The 17,602-nt window shown below is 48.2% G+C and overlaps 2 protein-coding genes across 5 annotated transcripts in view; one reads left to right on the plus strand and one right to left on the minus strand.

The window, feature by feature from the left end:
• LOC140370223 (protein NLRC3-like) overlaps positions 1-17,602 on the plus strand; it is a 300,708-nt gene that overhangs the window by 239,325 nt on the left and 43,781 nt on the right. The window lies entirely within an intron of this gene.
• The window catches only part of dync1h1 (dynein, cytoplasmic 1, heavy chain 1), a 71,894-nt gene that overhangs the window by 30,623 nt on the left and 23,669 nt on the right, over positions 1-17,602 (minus strand). The window contains exons 33-56 of one of the 2 annotated variants that reach the window (XM_072457275.1): positions 17,231-17,469; positions 16,517-16,673; positions 16,215-16,439; positions 15,522-15,752; positions 15,122-15,262; positions 14,816-15,049; positions 14,194-14,400; positions 11,754-11,875; positions 11,507-11,672; positions 9,962-10,125; positions 8,139-8,268; positions 7,928-8,061; positions 7,677-7,791; positions 6,758-6,919; positions 5,869-6,083; positions 4,843-5,047; positions 4,600-4,773; positions 4,323-4,442; positions 3,821-3,941; positions 3,065-3,260; positions 2,705-2,822; positions 1,771-1,986; positions 865-1,077; positions 616-743 (exon numbers count right to left, since the gene is read on the minus strand). In XM_072457275.1, the coding sequence (XP_072313376.1) occupies positions 616-743; positions 865-1,077; positions 1,771-1,986; positions 2,705-2,822; positions 3,065-3,260; positions 3,821-3,941; positions 4,323-4,442; positions 4,600-4,773; positions 4,843-5,047; positions 5,869-6,083; positions 6,758-6,919; positions 7,677-7,791; positions 7,928-8,061; positions 8,139-8,268; positions 9,962-10,125; positions 11,507-11,672; positions 11,754-11,875; positions 14,194-14,400; positions 14,816-15,049; positions 15,122-15,262; positions 15,522-15,752; positions 16,215-16,439; positions 16,517-16,673; positions 17,231-17,469 (4,133 nt within the window). Of the gene's footprint in view, positions 1-615; positions 744-864; positions 1,078-1,770; positions 1,987-2,704; positions 2,823-3,064; positions 3,261-3,312; positions 3,509-3,820; positions 3,942-4,322; positions 4,443-4,599; positions 4,774-4,842; positions 5,048-5,868; positions 6,084-6,757; positions 6,920-7,676; positions 7,792-7,927; positions 8,062-8,138; positions 8,269-9,961; positions 10,126-11,506; positions 11,673-11,753; positions 11,876-14,193; positions 14,401-14,815; positions 15,050-15,121; positions 15,263-15,521; positions 15,753-16,214; positions 16,440-16,516; positions 16,674-17,230; positions 17,470-17,602 lie in introns of both variants that reach the window. The other variant, XM_072457274.1, reaches the window with a different exon arrangement.

Here is a 17,602-nt window from a genome sequence, read left to right on the forward strand (position 1 = left end):
CTACTGACCCATGACCTGTGTAACATGCACGCTCTGCTGACCCATGACCTGTGTAACACGCACGCTCTACTGACCCATGACCTGTGTAACATGCACGCTCTGCTGACCCATGACCTGTGTAACACGCACGCTCTACTGACCCATGACCTGTGTAACATGCACGCTCTACTGACCCATGACCTGTGTAACATGCACGCTCTACTGACCCATGACCTGTGTAACATGCACGCTCTACTGACCCATGACCTGTGTAACATGCACGCTCTGCTGACCCATGACCTGTGTAACATGCACGCTCTGCTGACCCATGACCTGTGTAACATGCACGCTCTACTGACCCATGACCTGTGTAACATGCACGCTCTGCTGACCCATGACCTGTGTAACATGCACGCTCTACTGACCCATGACCTGTGTAACATGCACGCTCTACTGACCCATGACCTGTGGAACATGAACGCTCTACTGACCCATGACCTGTGTAACATGCACGCTCTGCTGACCCATGCCCTGTGTAACATGCACGCTCTACTGACCCATGCCCTGTGTAACATGCACGCTCTGGCTGAATCCTGGGTACAACGAGGACCACGTGTGCACAGCAGGGGCACAGACCTGTTGAAGCGCTTGAGCATGATGGCGTTCTCCGTGCAGAGGTCGTCGGCGGGCAGGGAGTTGGCCTGCCAGCGCAGCCTCTCGTCGGCGTTGGACAGGTATTCTGTTCTGGCAATGTCTGTGCGGAACTGGAGACACAAAGAGATTCAAGTTTAGATCCCAACGCGCACACATCCTTCATCATCACACAAAGAGTCATAGCTGCAGTGCTTCCCTCATGTCCAGCCCACACTTGGGTTAGGGTCTTACCTGGACGTTGGCCTGCTGCAGGTGGTGGGACCAGGTGGTGAACAGGTTCTGCCTCATCTGCTGCTCAAAGTAGCCGGCATATGTGATGAAGGCGGCAGAGAGCAGGCAGTCTCCAGCAATGGTGGACATCTGGTTCTTGAAGGTCTCACTGGTCTTCTCCCAGCGCTCCCTCTCTGCAGACAGGCTCTTGAGCAGGGCAGTGCTGCGGTTGACCTGGGAACAGCACAAAGGAGTGACCAGGCGTAAGACCATTGTCCAATCTGCACCAAAACATGTTTGAATATCTCATTCAATCCACTTCAGCCATAGATCTGTCTGGGACCGTTCTCTCCAAAGTTTTCTCTCAGAGACAACTTGTAATCAACTACAAGATGTTGATGGATTGTACAGAAGGAGGTGTTCAAATCTAATTCTATGCCTGATTTGTTCAAGTTGTCACACCAAATAAATTACACACAATTTGAATGTTTAAGCGCATTTTCAGTCAGATCTAGTTCCCTCAAATACTAAATACTAAATACAAAATCCCCTTTGTAAACAAGGCTCCTTGATCATGGTTTTGTATCCAAAATGAGATTTCAACCTAGCCCTGTCCATTTTTCTAGTAGATATGAAAAAAGATACTCACATTTATGTAAATAAACTACAGAATAAGTTACTAATAGTAAAAGTCAGAAATTGTGCTAGTCCTAATGTTTGTCATAAAGAAGTGAAAGTCATTCGTAGAAACATGACACTGAAAGGATCTGTAGAGACATAAAACCAGGAGCAGAGCCACAGCCGCTTTAAAAACACATTTCAGAAATGAGTCTATTCTTCCTCAACAGCTTTTCAATGCAATCCTTTCACATTGTGAGTTTGGTTCATGTTTTCCTCCATTAGAACAGACTGTGTTAGTGTCTGTACCTTGGCCTCCACAGCAGCCAGGTCAGCCTTGATGGCCTGAGCCTCTGAGATGAGCACGGCGTACTCCTCCTTGTAGCGGGCGATGCTGGCCTCCAGCTCCTTGATCATGTTCTCCACCTCCTCAGCCTTGCTCTTGTTGTCTTTGGCGTCGTCCTCCAGCTTCTGCAGCTCGTTCCGCAGCGGCTCCACCCGCTTCAGCATGTCCGCGTAGTTCAGCTGAGGACAAACACACCTTCACTTTACATCCCCTTTACCACAGAGAAAACATTACATTTTAAACCAATAAAAGATTGCCCAGTTTCATTAGATGTTTTCTTATTCTTTGTTTCTTATGTTATAAGACCATGTGGACGGGGATATTACAATTTTAAAGCTCATTTAGACCTTAGACATGTCAGAATGAAGCAGAACACTCAGTGAGAATCTCACGTCTTCTGTGATTGGCCGAAACCTCATGCGAGTTTATTTTGTTTCCTTCTTCCGGTCAGTGCGTAGCACGTCACTAGAGCCAAATATCTTGATCATTTGCCGCTTTTCCAACTTTTCTGCACCAGCCGTGCTCCGCGCCGCGCTCCCCTGCACGCATCTGCCGTGCTCCCCGTGCTGGCCACAGGGGCGCGCCGCGCCGCGCTCCCCCGCACGCACCTGCCGTGCTCCCCGTACGCACCAGAGTTTTTTAGCATTTGAAAACAATTACTGCCACAACGATGTATTGAAGCTTCAAAGCAACAAAAAGACTAAATGTAGGTTCACAGAATGCACCGGACCACGCCCTCAAGCTGCATTACTCATTAATCATACTTTGACATAATCACGCCTCTTTTAGAACTCCACCCCCTGCACCGTCATCAACTGTGCCGACACTAGCTGATGAGCGCCGCTGTGTCCAAGTTAATGCTACTTCCAGGGGCCAAATGCAGCCCTTCTGTCTCACCTGAGCAATGGCCCACTTGACCATGGGCCCACAGGCCAGGGACGCTCGGTTGATCTGCTCGTAGTTGTAGCCGGGGTTGGACATGTAGTTCTTCTTCATCTTCTCACGGATGGAATCACTAGCACAGGGAACAAGCAGCTCATTAGTGCAGATACAAGTGCAAATCACCTGGAATCAGAATCACTTTACGATGGATTTGGTTTGGAGAGTCTGCATTTCAACTGATTCATCAGAAATCAATGATTGTGCTTTTCACCAAAATCAACTTTGACTTCCAAGTGGGTTTTTTAGGTCTTGATTCTTTTTTCTGATTGTCCGTCCATTGGATTGGGCTTTCCCCACACATGCGACCCTGGTTACCTCATCTCATCTGAGCAAAAGTTGACTATGCTGCTGATGAAATTGTCCTTGATTATAACTTGTCGGATTTTTTTCCAGTCGCTGGTCTCCTCGCCCAGCATGAGGCAGATGGACTCCAGCGCCAGTTTGACCGGGGCCGGCGGATTGGTCATGGAGCGCATTTCTACTAGGTGCTGACGCTTTATCGAGTTCACCGCTAGCACGAAAATAAAAACAGTTTAGTGACATTTTGGAAGCTAAGATTTCACCTGATTTCATCGGCGGAGAAGTTGACGATAGTGGGAATGAAGTTCTCCCTCATGATGATGGAGCGGATCTGCTTCCAGTCCGTGGTGCTCTCTCCCAGGAGCAGGCAGATGGACTCCAGGGCCAGTTTGACCGCAGCTGGAGGGTTGGCCATGGAACGCACCTCCACCAAGTGCTGCTTCTTTATGGACTTTACAGCTACGATTCGGTGATAGAGATGTTATGGTGAGGCAGCTAAAATACTCAAAGGATCACATCTGTATTGCTTTTTCATCATGCAAATTGTTTGGTACAATAACATTAAAAAAAATTGCACAACACAGAAAATTGCTTTATAAATGTACTCTTGAACAGCACTGCTGCTCGTAAGACCAGAGAAATAATCAAATGTTTAGGCGACTGGTCAAAGAGCATATCCTGGTTGAAGTTGCTTCAGCTGATCCGCTCTAAAGGGCTCAGCAGTTCAAAACAAGTGGAAAGAGAAGGACATGACATGCTAGAGCACGTTACCGTTCTGGGCTTCGATGACGGCCGGCTCCACCTGGTCCAGGTCCTCTTTGACGCTCAGCTGTTTGTCCTTGATCCCCTCCTGCTGCTTGTACACAGCCTCCTGGATCTCCTGACTCACCACCTTCAACCACAAACCAGGGCATTATAAAGGTGGATAAATACCTGTTCTTTATCAAGCACTCGTGAGAATTTGACTCATTCTTCAATGTCACTGAGCATGTTCTGGGTTGACAGGGGAGAACATGCAAACTCGCACAGAAAAGGTCGGCCCAGAGTCAAATCTGGAACCTTCTTTCTGTGACACTTGAGTGCTCGCCACTCAGCTGCTGAAAACCACACCATAAACACCTAAAAGCAGTCCGATACGATGAAGTTAGTTGTTTTTAACGGTCACTTTCCTCAGACGAGTCATCTGACCGCTGCGACATGTGACAGCTTCTCAAAACATGTCACCGTAAAAATAAAGTAAAGTAGATAAAAGCAGTGCTCATGTCCTGTGTACCTTCTTCTTCTCTGCCTCCTGCTGGTCCTTCACCATCTTCTTGAGCTTGTCATTGGCAGCAGCGTTCTTGGCCTCCAGCTCTTGGCTCTTGATCCTCAGGTCACGGCGAAGCTCCTCCACCTTCACACAAAAGAGATGAAGCTTCAATGAGGCAATGAACTTATAGGAGCCTAATCAGCAGCAAATATGAAATCATAGGTTATGGCGCTCTGATTTAGTCCTCATCTCCTGAAACACGAGCCCTAAAGGAGCAAAGAAAGAAGGGCGTGGCCTCTACCTGGTCCACAGTCTCCTTGATCTTGCGCAGCCCCACGTTCAGGTGCATCTGCTGCTCCTCCAGCTCGCTGCGCTTCTCGTTGAAGAGGTTGGCGTACTGGTTGATGAAGTCCAGGTAGTGACGAGGCGTGATGGCCGTGGTGTGCCCGCCCCGCTTAGCCAGCCTGTTGTTAGCCTGTGTGGAGAGGACAAGTGTAAAGAGGGTTCTAGAAGCCGAGTGGAAAAGGAGTTAAAAGCCCTGTACCTGGTGAAGCGTCTGGTGCACGAACACGCAGCCGTTCACGATGGCCTCCCTGTGAGATGGAGGCTGGGGCAGCTTGTCGTACACGATGGGCATGTAGTCTGGCACTTTGTAGTTGGGCTTCTCCAGGTCCATTTTGCAGGTGAACTCTTTGCCCACCTGGTACAGGGCCTCGGTGGACCAGTCTCCAAACCAGTTCAACACACACCTGGAAACAACACCTCCTTTAAGTTCACTGTCCATTTACAACTCTTATGATCACGGGAGGAAAGTTTAAACGTAAAAGATGGTCTGCTACAGTGGAACACAAAGGAGCCAACAGGAAAGTTTAGTTGGACAAATATTGTGAGGTTCCTCATTAAACACATTCAAAAAAGACACCAAAGAAGTGGAGATTCATGTTGGAGATAATAATACGCACAGCGCGCAGACGGCACGGGTTTTCTGGTGCATATAAGGGCCTTTTTGGCCCTTCAGCTGATACACTGCACACCTCCGTCACGTCTGTGCTGTGTTTGTTGACTCATTCATAAAGCCAAGGCAAAACTCCAGACTCAGGCGAGTCTGAGGCAGAACATGGGGAAAGTATTCTTAAAAGGCAAAGGGTGTGAAACATGTAATAGTTCATCTTTAGTGATCAGAGCGGTGATATCGCAGTTACTGCGACGGAAATGGAAATCGAGATGGAAACTCTGTGGGTGGTCTGGGCTGAGCACTTTCATATTATCTGGGAGTGTAGTGTTATACACATTTATGAAGCATTATAAATGACAATACCTGGTGCATTTGGATGCTACTTTGGAGATGTTAAGCATCTCATTCTTTCTCCAGTTATTAAGATGCATTTGCTCATGTATTTTTTACTTTTACTTGATAATGAGTACTTGATCCTCCTGCTTATGATTATTCTTTGGGGAAGAAAACTAAAATAGTGCGGCGCCTGTGCGGCGCCTGTGCGGCGCCTGTGCGGCGCCTGTGCGGCGCCTGTGCGGCGTCAGTGTGTGGTGTCTGTGATGAGGGAGTGGTGACCTGTTGAAGAGGGCGGGGGAGGTGGCAGCTCGGTCCTTCAGCCCCTCGGACGATGGGTTCATGGTGAAGACCACGTGCAGGTTCCTGATGACCTGGCTGGTGAACCACTTGTAGAGCTCCTCGTGAGTGTCCAGCATGAGCCCCTCCTTCTGAGCGCCCTCCTTACACTGGGTCATCAGGGTGGCATACTCGTCTCCCTCGAACAGACCAGGGACCTGGCACAGCAGCAGCAGTTATGCACACATGGATTCAAAACTCATCTTATATTTCAAACATTGCATTAGTCTGTAACATTTTCATTTTCAAGATAATTCTATCCTTAATACTTCTGTATTACGGGTAGACAGCAACACAGCATTCATGTAGTCAGACATCAGTCATTCTCCTCATTATGTTTCTTGGTGGTTAAACTATATCCTTCAATTCACTGACCGGTTTGAGAAGCAGAGAAAAGCAAACTTACAGTTAGCTACATTTGAACATAAGGCAAGTTTGGGCAAAATAAGAATAAGCAGCAGTTTTGGCATGAGCCCCTTTAAGTCATTAGGAAATATAGTTTAATACAGTTTTATTTGCGTTTCCATGGGTTTATTTGAACATTCTTTCAAACAACATGAAAAATATATTTCCCATCAATCTGAGATGCTTTAATGTCATTTCAGTCTTTATGGGCCTTTTCAAAAATACTTTCAGCATTGGGCCTTTCTTTTTGTCCCATCACGAGCCGCGTGAGCAGAATGTGACTTTATCCTGTCTAAAGCTGCAGTGAGACACTTCATTGTGCTGATCACTGATGTCCCGTACTGTGGCTGCTAAAACACACAGTTCACCTCATAACACCACCATCTGATGAGAAGAACTTCAGTAAAACAGTTTGAGTGTGTGTTACCTCTCCGTTGGCCAGCAGCGTGTTCATCCTCTCCAGGAAGCCTGAGTCCAGCACGTTAGACTCGTCCATGATGAAGGCGATCTTCTCATTCTTACAGCCTGAGCGCCGCAGCACTGTCCTCAGGTCCTCATCAAAGTCCTCACCCGTGTACTTCCTGTGCACCTAAAGCAACAGTCGAATCATCAACACATGCTAAGCTTTTAGTTCTTAACCCATGTTTCACCTGGCCCTGGCCCTCAGAGCCATCACTTTAGAGTGCTCTTGTGGAGTACGTCCATATGTTCAGTGTCCGGCTCGTAACTGACCTCACCCAAGCATGACACGTGCGTTCTAACAGATAAAACCTATAGTGTACCGGAATAACACTTTTAAATCATCAGGTCCATCTTCTGGTAATTCCATGTTTGTGTGTGTGAGACATGGCTAAAACTAAAGTAAACAGGAGCGTTGTTAAGCAGGAAACAGTGAATGCACTTGTTTTTTTTTTATCTTTATTATTTTCCTCTCCATCCCTTGTTGGGAAATGGGAGGTTTTGTCTATGGGAGTTTTTGTTTATAGGAGATCTTCTACTGAAAGTGTTTTTCAAACTTCCTATAAGTTATCTGTTCTTTTCCTCTGTATCTACCTGCGTTGCAACAATGAAATTTCCCCATGTGGGACAATAAAGGAATATCTTATCTTATCTTGTCAGTTCAACATACAACTTAGCATCAGTAGAAATATAGCACTTTATCACCAGATAAAGTTCGGTTTCTGTCTGCTTTTTGTGGTCTTGCTTTCATCTGTGTTCTCTCTTACCCAATCATCTCACTCCAGAGGGCTCCACTTGGCTCACATAGACTTGTGCGGGTCACTCACACACTGAAGACAGTACAATCCACAGTGGACAGTGGACACTTGCGGATCAGTGCTGCTCACCTTGATCTGATAGACACTCAGCCCGTTCATCCAGGCCACGAAGCGAGAGAGCGTGGTCTTTCCAGCTCCACTCACTCCGATCAGCAGCAGATGACCCTGAGGCTGCCGGAAGATTCTACATAAACAAAACAAAATATATACAGAAGTGTCAAAAGGACATTTCTTTGCCCCTCCTGTTATCTAAATGCCACCTGTCCAGACCAGTTCTCATGACTAAACAGAACAGTTTCACACATGAGTCTCTCTCTCACCGGTCGATTCGGAGGACATGGTCCAGCACCTCGTTGAAGAGCACCAGAGGAACGTCCAGCTCCTCCTCGTAGAAGACCTTGAGACGAGCCTTGACGTAGTCCCGGAGCTCCTCTTGCTCCACGGGCACATAGTCCTGCACAGAGGGACGGGTTAAGTGCTCTGGAACAAAGGTCACCCAAAGGTCAAAAGAGCGTTCAGTCAGAGTCAGACCTTGGAGAGCCAGTTGCTGTAGAGGATGGGTCTGTTCAGAGCTTTGTCCTTGTCAATGTTGGGGAAGTGTTTGAGAGCCACAATGTCAATGTTCTCATCAGTCCATCTCCTCTCCTCGCCCTCCACCAGCCTGAAGACACAACAAGACACTATTAAACACTATTAAACACTATTAAAGACTAACACTATTAAACACTAACACTATTAAACACTAACACTATTAAAGACTAACACTATTAAACACTAACACTATTAAACACCATTAAACACTATTAAAGCAAAGCTCACACTGCTCACAGTCTGCACTAATGCTCCAAAGTGTTATTTTTTACATTTGTATTGCAATATCTATCTGTGTCTGAAAAGTTCTATGGCAAGTTTCAGTTTAAAATGCTCTGCGACGAGTTGGCCCCTGTCCAGGCTGTACCTGCCAGTGGGATAGGCTCCAGTCACCCACGAGCCCAGAAGGGAACAAGCGGTAGAAAATGAATGAATGAAGTTTAAAATGCAAACAAAAAGAACACAGCCCTGGACAGAGAGTAAAGGATCAGAGCACGTGCTCATCAACATAGAAGTGAAACTAAAGGCAGGTTTATGTCTGAGGCGTCCGCGAGGAAGGAGCAGGACTCAACACAACATGAACCACATGTACAATCCAAGCTTCAGTCCAAAGTCAGATTCATCCCGTTCTAAATTCAATCTGAATGAACCTTAGTCTCAAGTTTAATACGGTCAGTCCAGTCTTTGATGGTCCGGGGGGTTTTGTGTCATCTGTTTCTTTGTGATGGCCTTTTCCTGCTGCCAAAAGTACTTCCTAAAGTACATCCCAAAAGTACTTCCAAAAGTACATCCCAAAAGTACTTCCAAAAGTACATTCCAAAAGTACATTCTAAAAGGATCCGCTTAATGTGCCCATGGCAGGAGCTCTGAGGCCCAAGTACATTGATATGTCCAGATCCAACAGTATCGTTCTTAACACCTACAGATATTATCAATGACCTGAGCTTTAGAAAACATGGCTTGACTAAGAGTAAACTGCACTTTGGTAATGACATGTTTAGTTTTTACACTGAACAATCTAAAGTTGCATTTAGACGCAGCCTGACGCGGCAGCCTGACGCGGCAGCCTGACGCGGCAGCCTGACGCGGCAGCCTGACGCGGCAGCCTGACGCGGCAGCCTGACGCGGCAGCCTGACGCGGCAGCCTGACGCGGCAGCCTGACGCGGCAGCCTGACGCGGCAGCCTGACGCGGCAGCCTGACGCGGCAGCCTGACGCGGCAGCCTGACGCGGCAGCCTGACGCGGCAGCCTGACGCGGCAGCCTGACGCGGCAGCCTGACGCGGCAGCCTGACGCGGCAGCCTGACGCGGCAGCCTGACGCGGCAGCCTGACGCGGCAGCCTGACGCGGCAGCCTGACGCGGCAGCCTGACGCGGCAGCCTGACGCGGCAGCCTGACGCGGCAGCCTGACGCGGCAGCCTGACGCGGCAGCCTGACGCGGCAGCCTGACGCGGCAGCCTGACGCGGCAGCCTGACGCGGCAGCCTGACGCGGCAGCCTGACGCGGCAGCCTGACGCGGCAGCCTGAGGCGGCAGCCTGAGGCGGCAGCCTGACGCGGCAGCCTGACGCGGCAGCCTGACGCGGCAGCCTGACGCGGCAGCCTGACGCGGCAGCCTGACGCGGCAGCCTGACGCGGCAGCCTGACGCGGCAGCCTGACGCGGCAGCCTGACGCGGCAGCCTGACGCAGCAGCCTGACGCAGCAGCCTGACGCAGCAGCCTGACACAGTCATTTGAACTGTGCAGGAGCTAAACGTGTTGCAGACCTGTCCTGGAAGAGCCGCAGGGCCTCGTGGGCCCAGATGCGGATGAGGCCCTCCACAGGCAGCGTCTCCAGGGGTCTGAGGGCCTCAAAGATCCCCCTCACCCAGCGGGTCATCTCTCTGGGGGAGTAGATGTAGTGAGGCTGGGTGTCCTGGGTGAAGCGCTCCTGCAGGGGACAAAGCAACGATCATTACTATTTATGTTCAAGCTGAGCTATGAAGAGCAGCAGCTTTAAAGGACAAATATCCTGCATCCTTTGTACAGTTCCTGTCAAGGCAAAGGCACAAGAGCATGTTTAAAGGACATCTCATGTTCTACAACTTCAAAACACACACATTATTCAATCTGTCAAGATATTCTCAGGTCAAAAACAGAGTTTGAACTCTAATGACTCCAATTAGTGCCCCGCCCACTACACACATGTACAACAGGCTCCTCCCCTCTGTGAGACTTGATCACATCAGCTGCCCAGAGCCCACAGGTGGAGATGAGCCCTGAGCCCACAGGTGGAGATGAGCCCTGAGCCCACAGGTGGAGATGAGCCCTGAGCCCACAGGTGGAGATGAGCCCTGAGCCCACAGGTGGAGATGAGCCCTGAGCCCACAGGTGGAGATGAGCCCTGAGCCCACAGGTGGAGATGAGCCCTGAGCCCACAGGTGGAGATGAGCCCTGAGCCCACAGGTGGAGATGAGCCCTGAGCCCACAGGTGGAGATGAGCCCTGAGCCCACAGGTGGAGATGAGCCCTGAGCCCACAGGTGGAGATGAGCCCTGAGCCCACAGGTGGGGATGAGCCCTGAGCCCACAGGTGGAGATGAGCTCCAGCTTCCCCTGGTACAAAGACCTCTCCTATTAAGGCTGGTGGAGATTGTGCACTGTCCCTGTCTCCATAGATAAATACAAAGCTAATATATGCAGTAGTTCTGCTCATTTCTACCTCACATCATATTAGTGACGAGTCTGCAGATGATTTATGGCCTTTATGCCTTTAGCAGGAGATCATTGTACAACAGCCACAATATTCATTTAAAAAATACTAAAGTACTAAAAACAGGTCCATTGAGTCCCCGTTCAAAACGACAGAACTGAACCTAACCGAACCTAAGCCCCGCCTCTTCACCGTGATAAGCCCCGCCTCTTCACAGTGATAAGCCCCGCCTCTTCACAGTGACATTTCACTAACGAGCAGCAGATTGTCATTTACACGCTGAGTGACATGTAGAGTTCTAAAATGTCACGTAGCCACTTTTCAAAACTAAAGACTATTGTAAGTACAGGATGTGGGCGGGGATAGGGGGTAGGTGAAAACAGGAATCAAGAGCACTCGCGCCTCAGCTGTAGGACAATACAGGATTATTCAAACATGCGGCATCCAATCCAAACAACTGTGAGCCAACTAAGGAGCTATGAACCATAATCATTCTAGTTGCTTTTGAATATTCTCCATTGGAAACCGCACAGAAGATCTGAGCTCCACCTATGATGTCATCCAGAGTTCTGTGAGGATCAGAGGGAGTGTTCAGGGTGTGGTACATAAGAGCGTGTGTACCTGAGACATGTTGTAGAACTCCACCATGGCGGCGGTGAGCGGCTCGGCGTAGGTGCGCAGAGAGGGGATGAGGCGCAGCATGGCCCGGTTAAACGTGCCGTAGATCTGAGTGAGAGAAGCAGGTCCAGGATAGTCCACGTACACCACAGGGACGTGACGGAGGAACCTGAAACAGCATTCAAGCATGTGAGTGGTTTGGTTTAAGAGCGACAACAGCAGGACACATGCTGCACGCCTGCATACACACCGGTGTGTGAGGGGCTTTCGTCCAGGGTCTGTGGGGGGGTTACAGGCGCCCACAAACTGGATCCTCTCCAGCTTCACCCAGGTCTGGTCTGAGGTGCGGTAGAAGCCTCCATGTTCCACCATCTGCAAAACCACATTTCAACTGTTATAGAGTGTAAATGTGATCATTAGGGACAAGTTCATTAGAAAACCTGATTAAAATAAAATCGTGATCAACTGATTAAACGAGGGTCTGTTTTTAATCGTGATACATTTGTCAGATTTGTGTTACTTAGTTAATTGATTAATCACACACATTAATAGTAAGAGCTCCACATGTATTGCTCACTGTCCTAATGCACCTCAAATATTCACACAGACGAGTTTAGCAGCACTTTTCACCTCTTCCAGCCCAGAGCTCGTGTTGCCGCTCGGGTAAAACAAACAAACATGAACACGATTTGGCTCATTTTCTCTGGGTTTAACAAACGTTTGATTTTAGGGCCGCAACGATTACTAGAGTAATTTGATTAGAAAAAGGCTTTGATGATTATTATCTTATTGCCTCGATGATTCGTTTAATTAACATATTTGATTGAAAATCATGTGAATCTGAGGCGCGCGGATGGAACGACTTGTGGTGCTTTTGTTTCACACGGATCTCTTTCTGCTCAAACCGGCAGCAACTTTAAGGTCCCATCTCATGCAAAATCCACTTTTCAAAGCTTTTAATCTTCTTGCAGTGCTATTGGTGCCTCATGAGGTTTTTTGATTGATTTCTGCAGTCTTTAGCTAGAGAACAGTCTCTATCCTTCCCCTCGGCTGAGCAGACGAACGGGGGCTACTCACCAGGATGAGTCAGCCTGGTGAGTGCTGTAGCATGATTCCCTGTTTCAGCCCCTCCTCCAGGAAGCACTCTGTCCCTGTAACACCCCCCACTCCCCCGTGCCCGACGGGGCAACGGGGGAAATAGCATGATATGGGACCTTTAAGCACAGCAGAGGAGAGCGAGCGTGTGACTGGGAAGAGTTTTGTGTGTGGAAGAGCATGGTGACCCGAGCTGCCCTGTCTCTGTTACGCCTTGAAACAACAAATACATCCATGGAAACAGCACGAGGACCACGCCCATGTTATAACATGGACGCCAAAGTGAATGGCACACGGAGCCAACGCCGCAAACTGGCAAAATGCAGCTCCCGCTAAATGGTTTACAGAATGTACAAAAAATAAACAGATTTCTCAATTAATTTAAGAAAATAATCAATGAATTACTTGGTTAAAGTATCGATAGCTGCAGCCCCAATTGATTTAATGCTTGTTCCTGTTGTTGTGACTTTCAAATATTCATCATGACATTCGACTGCCCTCAGCGAGAGCCTCCAGACTGATATTGTGTAGAAGTCATTTCAGAGAAGCACATATCAATCAGAGGCAGGTTAGCTTTCCAATTGTGGACGTTTCACTTTACCATGAAATATTTTAAACATTATTTGTCAAGGATTAATCTGATGATTTTGATCAGCGACTAGACTTATGAACCTCTTGCATTGTAAATCGGTGTAATCCCTCATTCATCCAGGAGTGTTCCATTTTAGAAAAAGACATTTCAACACTTCTCCTAGAGTCATTCTCCATCTGCGATTCAAGTACTGGGAACTCAGATTTTATATCCTACTCCGAGTAGGCCAAGCCAATCGGGCGGGACCTCCTGATAAAGGGAGTATTTGGTTTCACTTGAAACTACCTTCTTTATAAACTAACAGCCCTGTAATGGGCCATCTACATCCTATTGTAAACGGACTTTGGCTCCCTCCTCACCGAGTACCTGATTAGCATCAGAATGCCCTGCGTCTACCGCTCCAGGGTTTCAAGACACCGTTGTATACGACCGGTAGGTTGAATCTTAAACCTCCAGTTCTGTTTAAGGACGGATTCTCTTTTTTAACCAAACATTGCCTCTTTAACTCTTCTTTCAAACCATCTTTTCTCCTGCTTAGAATCTTCTCCTCACTGTCTTTAATAGAGTGGTTTGTGTCTTTAAGATGGAGATGCACGGCGCTCTGTGGTCCTGAACTTGCATGTCTTCTGTGCTGATAAAGCCTCTTGTTCAGAGGCTGTTTAGTCTCTCCCATGTACCGTTCTTTACAACTTTCCTCACTGCATTGGATAGAATAAACTACATTGCTCGGTTTTTGTGTCGGCATCTTGTCCTTAGGATTTTAGCACAATCCGTCTGTGTTCAGTTTTATTGGCCTGTAGAATATTGCCGTAAACGTAGAAAGAAAAAACACAAACGAAAAGTCATTTTTATAACTAAGACAGTGGCATTATTAAAATCAAAATGTCAATAAAGAATAAACTTTTTGATTATTCTGTACATTTTAACTGAAGAGGATCTTTACAAATGAAGGGAATTCTCAATGATAATGTGTAAAGTGGACCAGTATAATGGTCAGTTGCACCTGTCGGATGAAGGAGATGACCCTCTGCGTGCCGTACTTGTCCATGTCAGGCAGGTTGATCTCGTCACAGAACAGAACCAACCACTTGCCCAGCTGCACAGGGGCCAGCACCACGCCGTTGGGAGTCCGGCGGTACTCGCAGTAGTGGTCGAACGTCTTCAGGAGCAGCTCAGGGGTGGTGGCGCTGGAGAAGTTCAGGCCCACCACCTAGAAATGACCAACAAACCAGTTACTCCAAAGGTCTGTGGAGCGCTACAGCAGCTACAATTAACAGTCAAAAGAATGGCAGGAGCAGGACTTACAACCTGAGGATCCGACAGCCCTCAGGGGAAAAAGAGCTAACAGCAGTTTTCCTGACAAGCATTGTGAGCATTACCATTCAAATCACTAGGTTAGTGTAGTATCATGATACATGTCAGAACAGGTTTGCAGAGGTCAGAACTACAGGCCAGGGTTATCAAAAGTATCACCAGATACTAGTTGACAAAATGAGGCAGGATCATTTGATTTTAAATGAATTACAGTCCACCATCTGGACACTATCTGGACACTATCTGGACACTATCTGGACACTATCTGGACACTATCTGGACACTATCTGGACACATGTTACATTTCATACCTCCATGTCCGGCAGAGCTCGCAGTGCGCTGAACAGGGTCATAGTCTTTCCGGATCCGGGCGGTCCGCACAGAACCAGGGGCTTGTGCTCGGCCAGCCAGGTGTAGAGCAGGGCCTCGTGACGCACCGTGTCCAGGGTCGGTACCACCACGTCGGGGGAGGCCACCTTGTGGGTCTCCACCTCGATCTGCGGAACCTTCCCCTGCCAGGACTGCCACTCTCCGGAGATGCACACCTACGGACAGGGCCAAGGGAACATTAGTTTGGCACTGACAGAGCCGAGGCAGTCTGAAGGCTGCGGCTGTACCTCGTAGTCAATGATGGGCACGTTGGGTGCGCTGGGCAGGGGCACGGTGGTAATGCGCCGGATGTACTCTCCAAGCTCAGCTCTCATTTTCAGACGGCCATCACCAGAGAAGGACCAGAGGACGGCGTAGATCAAGTACCTCTGCACAGAGGTCATGGGACATGATTTCAAAAGGAGGTATTGTGCTTCTCTAAACTTTTCCAGCCTTCACTAATAATATTAGTTTGAGATTTTTGTTCTCCAATGACAGCAATAAAGATCTTCTGATCCCTCCACTGGATCTTAAAAAGTTTAAAGTATTAGAGGGAAGCAGCGTGTTGTGATTGTTTGAATACATGAATAAATGGGAGATTTGGCTAGACCTATATTATAGCTTTATTATAATAAATTGGATCCAAACCTGCATGTATCTCTCCAGCTGGTCGATGGGCATGGGGAAGTCGGGGTGGTTGTTGTTGTACTGGGCCACGTTGCGACAGGCCTGGTGCAGCATGGAGAACAGGGAGCCCAGGCAGCGCAGGCGGGTGAAGTCCATAATGTGCTCCATCTTTGAGGCGTGCTCCAGGGCCTTGATCACCAGACCAGTGGAGGTGAAGTAGGGCTGCAGGATGCTCACCGAGTCACGCTGGATCTACAACAGAACATTCACAAGTCCAGTCTTGAGAAGATGAGAAGCCCCGATGTGTTATACTGACACAAAAGATGGAAAGATAACGACTCGCTTTCTTTCTACAGAAACAATGTTGCAAAAATGAATGTTCCAGTTAAAACAATGATGCCAAGGATTATGCAACTGCACATTTCATTGTATTTGAGCAGCGGCTCAGAGCTGCGGGCCGGAGCTGCGGGCCGGAGCTCGGAGCTGCGGGCCGCAAGCAAGCGGGCCGGGCCGCAAGCAAGCGGGCCGGCGCTGCAGTTGACCTAATCATCTCGACATCCCTGAAAAAGTGGCAGTATTAGTCGTACATGTTTGATCCATCTCCGTTAAAGAGACAGGATTAACACATCAGGTTTGTGGTCTCAAACCCGACAAAAACAGCAGGAGACAGAGGTGTTCTCTTGTGCCATAGCATAGAGCACCCGTCTCCCTCACCTGCAGCATGGGCGAGGCAGCTTCATCCTCGTCCTCAGTGCCCTTCCTATTGCGCTGGGCCTCGTCCTCTCCTTCATCCAGCGGGATGCTGCGGAGACGGGCCAGGAAGTTGTTAAAGATCATGTCTGTACTCAGGACGTCCTCGCTGAACCACACCATCCCACAACGTGACACGGTGGCCAGGGTGGCATACTTCAGGTCCTGCACCTCAAACATCACACGCACCTGGAGGAAGCAGACAGACATTTAAGACATCCTTTTGGATCTACTTTCTGACAGGCTTTGGCAGCCGGAGGACGTACGTTGGGTGGCAGGCTGAGGCGCTCTCCGTTGGGCAGGGTCAGCAGCTTGTTGTCGTCCAGCACAGAGTTGAGATTCTCCACCCACTCTGGATCCACATCACCGTCAAAGATGATCCACTGCCTCTTCTGAAGCTCCCCTCGGACATTGTCAATGATCCTGAAGAAGTTTAGTGGTAAAGATTAGTAGTTATCAAGTTAATTGTTCCCAAGATCTTCTGGTAAAGCTTTAAAATAACAACTTATAAGACATAAATGTGCAATAATTATTTGTTTATGCTAAAGTATTTTACTAGCATTTGTAAATGGCGTAAAAAAGACCTTGGAAATGTTAACATGCCATTAACAAAAGACATGCAATATCAAACCATCTTCAAAATGGCTGTAAGAGCTTATTAAACTCTTTTCAATAATCAAGTGAGTGAGTGAATACTTGTAAATGTCTTCCAAGTTCTCATAAACAAATAAGTTAAATTGTCAAAGGTGAACCTTAGTTTAAACATAACAGTCTTTTTCCATTTCAGGCACAGGTCTTAAAGCACCAGCAGCAGGAGCAGAGGGGAGAGGTATTGAACTGAACTGAGCTTGGTATTGGCTGTGAAAATCATCCAATTATGAAAATGATGATTAAAAGCATAGAATCCTGCCAACATGACAGGTTTGAGGACAGAACTTTGTGCAGGTGATAATAAAAGAATGGGTAGAAAAGACACGGACTTCCTGAGGATGTGCGTGAAGAGCCCATCCGTCCACTCGCGCGTGTTGGGGTCCAGGGTCCCGTACAGGTGGTCTTTGCTGATGGCTTTGGGGTCGATGATGTGAGCCACCCCTTCCATTCCCTCCAGCCTCTCCAGGGCTTTGAGCAACACCCTCCAGGCCATAGTCTTCCCACTGCCCGAGGGCCCCACCATCATCAGCCCGTGGTTGATCTGAGTGATCTGGTACAGCTGCAGCACCTGGACACATTCACCAAACACAACAGAGCTGACCTTCACTTGATTTGTAATAGGTCTATAGTTTAACCTATAGTTTAAATGCACAACACAACTAATGGCTACAGTGTAAAATGGACTTTTACACAATGTTCTT

This window comes from Eucyclogobius newberryi, unplaced genomic scaffold (genome assembly GCF_026437365.1).
Source record: "Eucyclogobius newberryi isolate DKJ021-1_F unplaced genomic scaffold, fEucNew1.0.hap1 SCAF_21, whole genome shotgun sequence".
NCBI classification, from domain to species: domain Eukaryota; kingdom Metazoa; phylum Chordata; class Actinopteri; order Gobiiformes; family Gobiidae; genus Eucyclogobius; species Eucyclogobius newberryi.